We start from the raw sequence: 6,000 nt of genomic DNA, 5'->3' as shown, positions 1-6,000 counted from the left end.
GAAAATCTTGTCCATAAATGCTAACGCTAGCATTTTTTGTTTGTTTTTAGTATTATGTGCCAAGAACCTTGCAAAGAAAGACTTCTTCAGTAAGTAAATACCCATCTTTGCTCTTACGATATTAATATTCTTCACATATTTCTGAACTTTTAAACTTCTTAAAAAACACTGGGTCTGTTCTCCTAAAAGTCCTGCCCTTTATTAAATAGGAACCCGTGGTTGAACAAACTTCGTTTTCCACTTGACTACAACATAGAGGCTCCATAGCTCCAAGGCACAGAATTTGTAACTCATGCAAGAAAAACTCTCTCTCATTCTCTATTCTAGCCACACCCTGTTCTTCTCTGTCTTTCCACCCATTAATATATTGCTTTCTGCTGGAAGTTCTCATCTCAAATACAGATGAGATGTTTTTCTATAAAATGACTGGGTTTAAGTAAAATTGTTAGTCAAATTTTATAAATTAAATCACATCTTAAAAGCCTTGTAATTAAAGGCATTGTAAAAAAAAAAAAAAAATAGAGGCTTCTTTCTAAAGGAAGGATTCAGCCCTTAACTCAAGAAATTCACCTACTATAAAGTAAGTGGCTGCAGCATGAAAGTCTTCACACTCTTTCTGATCCTCACATGAGTGCTGCTCCATTCTGAAGTGGTATTATAATTCACGCTTTAAAGAAATGCAGGCTCACAAGCTTTATTCAAGTAGCTAGGAAGCTCCAGAATGGTGGCTCATATCCAGGCCTGTCTCTAAAACCCTTACCTTGCCACCTCTCTGATCTTATAAACCTATCTCCTTTATTTAAGAACTTGCTAATTGGTGAATACTTGCTTCCACAGATAAAATAGACGGCGATCAGTAAACAAGATTTCTAGGTATTATTACTTTTTAGGAAGTGTAAATACAATTATAGACAACTTTTCCTCATAAATAACAAATATAGACACATTTCCTCATATAGACACATTTGATTAGCCCCACTTTGTGACCATCAAAAATGGGAATTTAGGCTTATTTTTATAGTTCTCTTTAACACTAGTTTCTTTTATAGTTTCTAAAAACCTGAAGATGGTATCATACTGGATTGCCTTTCTTAATTAGAAAGCTAAATAGATCAAAACTAATCTTAAATTAGAGAAGAGACAGTATCGGGTCATCATCTTTACCAAATTAGATGATCTCAAAGCCCCCTTTAGCCTACAAGACTATGCTTATCTACAGTCTCATCCATGAATGACTGTCCCCTCTCCTCTAGGACTCCCCGACCCTTTTGCAAAGATTGTTGTGGACGGATCTGGGCAGTGCCACTCGACGGACACTGTGAAAAACACATTGGATCCAAAGTGGAACCAGCACTATGATCTGTGAGTTGAATATTCTGTAAGCCATTTGGGGAACACCAGGAATGTAGGTATCTAGTGTTTAAGAGAAGGATTTCATTTTTTTTGTTGTTTAAAGAGGAATTTCTACCTTCTGATTGAGAACAAAAGTGGATGGCCAAATGAATGCTGCCTAATTTTAGAATTCTTATACTCAGAAGTTCTTGCATTCGACATTTTCATAGATTTTACAGTTTGCTTCTATAACTGTGATCCTCAAACTCTCACCTGGACATTTTAACAGAAACAAAAGGCCATAGTTCAGGTCCTCGATATGCTGCTGTTTTTTCAGTAAAACCATAAACTTGGTTGTAGAATTTCTACTTTAAAAATGCATTATTATTAGGCATATTTGTTTTGTAAATACATATTATATTTTCGAATGATTTTTTGAATTTTGCTTTTTAGTACAAATATATTTTCTGCAAGGGAAAATATAGTTTGGTATGTTTGAATATACATAAGTCTGTGCACCATCAGACAATTTGTTATGTTCATTCATAAATGGATTATACTTAGAAAACCACTATTTTATATGCACCTATGTTTTCATGTCCCTGCTAAGAAATTTTTGTCAAAGTAATGCTGAATGATTATTGGTTTTTTATTACCACAAATTATACTGGATTTGGGTGGGATTTTTAGATTCTAAGACTCACATTCAGTTATACTGGGGTATGGGAGTGGCCTGGAAAGCGGTCTTCCTGAAAGCTCCACTCTGTGGTTGACTTGCACTGAGAGTAAGTGGGGGTTAATGTCCGCATTATTACCCATTAGTGTTCTTTGGGTGGATCGATGGGTTTTGTAAGTAAGTCCTCGTTGCCAGTTAGCATTCAGTAGTAAATGTAACACTGGTAGGGATTCATGAACTGTTGTTCTTTGGAACTAGTAAAATACAGTAAATCCCTGTTCTGTTATTGTCTTTATGGTGTTATCTACGTTTGCTTCTTACATAACTGATTGTCGTTCTTTTCCCAGCCCATTGAATTTAGAGATGTATATTTATTGAGTGCGTGTTGTATGTGGCATATAGAACCAATATCATTTTAAAAGGATTCTTCTGTACTAACAAGTCAATCAGATAAAATCTCAATGGGCTATCATGATTCAGAAATACAATTAAAAATGAGTTTGCATGTTTTCAGATATGTTGGGAAAACTGATTCTATAACCATCAGCGTGTGGAACCACAAGAAAATTCACAAGAAGCAGGGAGCTGGCTTCCTGGGCTGTGTGCGGCTGCTCTCCAATGCCATCAGCAGATTAAAAGATACTGGATGTAAGAACCGAATGCTTTTCTGCCTCTTAATGCAACTGAAGAAGGCTTATGAGGCATCGTTTTTCTTGTTTTTTTGTTTTTTGTTTTTGTTTTGTTTTTTTTGAATACTGAATACAGAATTCCTGCCTTCCTCCCTAGTTAACATTTCCCTGGGTTAAGTTTTGAATTGTTTGTTTGCAGACCAGCGTTTGGATCTATGCAAACTAAATCCCTCAGATACTGATGCAGTTCGTGGCCAAATAGTGGGTAAGAACTTTCTCATCTGTATAAAGAGATGCTTTTACAGAACTTAACATTCAACTCTTCATCACTGAGAAAACACATGTAGGCACTGACAGTGGTGACGTACTTCGAAGGACAAACCATATACGGGGGCCATCTCTTCAGTACTAAAAAGTTTCATCTTGTGTGGTTTTTATTTATCTAATTCCCTTCAACCTGTCATTGAAAGTCAAGATAAAATAACTGAGATACAAGAGATTTAGGGTTATTTTAAATATTTGAATCATCACATTAAGGATAGATGATAAGAATGGTGGCCACATATGCAAGAGTCGAGAAAGTTTCTTGAGATCCATCATACATGTAAAAAGCAAAGATGATTTCTTCATGTAATATGATTTTACAGAGTTAGGGGATTGAATTATTTAGAGTGAACAAATAAAATGTGCCAATGTTACAGAGTGTTGACGGGCAGTATTCTGTTGCAAGTGATTTATCTGTTCAGTAGTTCATCTTCTTATCCACCCAGATTTTATTAGCATTTTAACGTCACTCTAAAATGCTGTGTGCTGATTATACGCATTGCAGGGAATCAAAACATAGTATTTCAGCAGCACAGCAGAGCGACTTACGACCCCAAATCTTTTAGGTACTGTCTTATGTAGACTTGACCCAAGATAAAGAGCAGTGGATATACATCCTGAAAACTATCATAATTATTAAGTTCTCACTTAATGCATTTCTGTTTGTGATTTCTTCTTTTCTTTGTGGAGGGATGTGCGTGGGGAAAAACGAAACCTGGGAGCAACTTTATAAATGTCTTTGTTCATAGTAGGAACCGAGAATAAATATTCAGTTCATCTGGACTTTGCAAATACTGAAAGTGGTGCTCTCTGTGTCCTTATTAAACATAGGTCAAAATCTTCTTAAAAGATGAGATAACTTAGAGGAAGTGAATTTGTGTTCTGTTATGTTTATAGAGAGCACAAAAAACACAACAGCTCTTTCTGCTCCGCATTTACAAGGAATGTTCCAGGCGGTATGTGGTGGTATGCAGCTACTGGAATAAAATGCTTCATACTTGAAAGTATAGGAATATATGTTTGTATGTATACGTACACGCCTCACTTTTACAAATAATGTACATAAATTCTGCATTCGCAATGGCTCACTGTATTACAATTGTATAAAATACCACTGGATTTTAATGCAAGATGTTCTTTTCTGTTTTAGTCAGCTTACAGACGCGAGACAGAATAGGCACTGGAGGGTCTGTGGTAGACTGCAGAGGACTGTTAGAAAACGAAGGGTACGTATCCCCATGGCAATGCCTGCTGCATCTCTGCTGTCTTGGGCTCCCACTCTAGATGAAAGTATCCATCACCCCTTTTTACTGTGCTGAATGCTTGAGATGCAGGAAAGGACTTCGAGATAAAATTGGGATCCTGTGTCCTTATTTACAAAGGAAGCTGTAAGACTAGTGGGGTTGTGACCCCCCAAGACTCAGGATCCAATTTAAAAAAGTTCCCACTGGCCAAAAATGGAACGGTTTTGAGCATCAGTAAGAATTTTAAGTGCAATGGATTGAAATGTATCAAATATATTTAAAAATTAACATTATGTATTTATAATGAGACAGGGGGAAAAACCCTAAAACGCTAAAAAAAAAAAAAAAACCTCAAAAATTCTCATTGGTCACTATCACAATTTTGTGATCCTCAATGAGCTAATGAAGCCATGTGATAATCATTATTAGTTATTAACAACATCACAAAAGAGATAGAATCTGATATGAACATACCTTTTGGAAATCTAGGGGACAGAAGGATGTGTCCCAACCCAAGGGAACGCAACAAGCACCACCTAGAAGAGGGGACACTCTTAGAGTGTAGAAGACACAGCCCAATGTTTTCACAGATGCATTGCTAGAAAAATAAATAAATCACAGGAAGAACGGTAACCTAGAAATTAACAATAAAAGAAACTTAAGAGACATACCTACTAAATGCAGTGTGTGAACCTCATTTTGGATCCTGACAGACAATTGACTGGGGAAATTAAACACTGACTGGTATTTGATGACATTTTAAAAATTAATGCACAGTTTTTAGTCATAATGGAAAAAGTCCTTATATTCTAGAAATATACGCTAAAATATTTAAGGATGAAATGGGAAATTGTCAGGATTGGTATCAGAATAGTTCAGTGGAGAGGAGGAATTGGAAGAGTAGCCACAAGACAGTCGTATTGTAGCTGGGTGATGAGTCTGGGGGATTCATCTCCTAATTTGTGGGTATATTTGAAATTTCTCGATGTAAAATGTTTTTAAAAAGTACTTGCTTATAAGGGAAAATAGCCTATTAAGTAAATTGTCTTCAAAATTGTTCAGGGCTGAAGATTTATGTTAAAGAGTACTTACAGTCATTGCAGTGTTTTACGGAACCAGGAGTTCTATCATAGAGGGGGGGAAAAAAACCAAGGAAAATGGAGGATTTAGATTTGATTTTAAATAAAAAAAAATCAAATCTCATTTCATGAGCTCCTTAGAGTGCAAGGTGAGTTTCGTCAATCACTCAGCTCCACCCAAAGATGAAATCCCTCTGGTGGCCTTGATGGCACTTTATATATAGCTCCCTTTGGCCACTTGTTCCTCATGAAAAAGTCTTTCTATTTAAATAGGAAAGGATGAATTTTATGAAACTACTAATTTATGGGATACTGTATCTTACAAGCAAAGCGAAATAAACAATTGTGAGAGTATCACGTTGAGTTTCAGGTGCTTGTCTTTGACTGCCGTGCCCATGCGTGCCGTGCTCTTCCACCCCTTTTAGCACCGTGTATGAAGACTTGGGGCCTGGAAGGCCACTCAGCTGCTTCATGGAGGAGCCAGCCCCTTACACAGACAGTACCGGTGCTGCTGCTGGCGGAGGGAACTGCAGATTTGGGGACTCCCCAGGTCAAGATCAAAGACTTCAGGCACAGCGACTTCGAAATCCTGAGGTCCGAGGGTCACTCCAGACGCCTCAGAACCGACCACATGGCCACCAGTCACCAGAACTGCCCGAAGGCTATGGTGAGAGAATTCACCCTGCTATCCTGAATGAGATCTACAATGTTTCAGA

General features: G+C 37.2%; 1 protein-coding gene across 4 annotated transcripts in view; it reads left to right on the top strand.

Moving 5' to 3' along the window:
- The window catches only part of SMURF1 (SMAD specific E3 ubiquitin protein ligase 1), a 96,210-nt gene that overhangs the window by 67,650 nt on the left and 22,560 nt on the right, over window positions 1–6,000 (top strand). For 3 of the 4 annotated variants that reach the window (XM_011362251.2, XM_011362250.2, XM_023531890.1), the window contains exons 4-7: window positions 2,523–2,656; window positions 2,837–2,902; window positions 4,112–4,187; window positions 5,710–5,951. In XM_011362251.2, coding sequence (XP_011360553.1) covers window positions 2,523–2,656; window positions 2,837–2,902; window positions 4,112–4,187; window positions 5,710–5,951 — 518 coding nt within the window. The remainder of the gene's footprint in view (window positions 1–2,522; window positions 2,657–2,836; window positions 2,903–4,111; window positions 4,188–5,709; window positions 5,952–6,000) is intronic. The other variant, XM_023531891.1, reaches the window with a different exon arrangement.

Source organism: Pteropus vampyrus, unplaced genomic scaffold, assembly GCF_000151845.1.
Source record: "Pteropus vampyrus isolate Shadow unplaced genomic scaffold, Pvam_2.0 Scaffold74, whole genome shotgun sequence".
Taxonomy (NCBI): Eukaryota; Metazoa; Chordata; class Mammalia; order Chiroptera; family Pteropodidae; genus Pteropus; species Pteropus vampyrus.
This window is presented reverse-complemented; position numbering and strand designations above follow the sequence as displayed.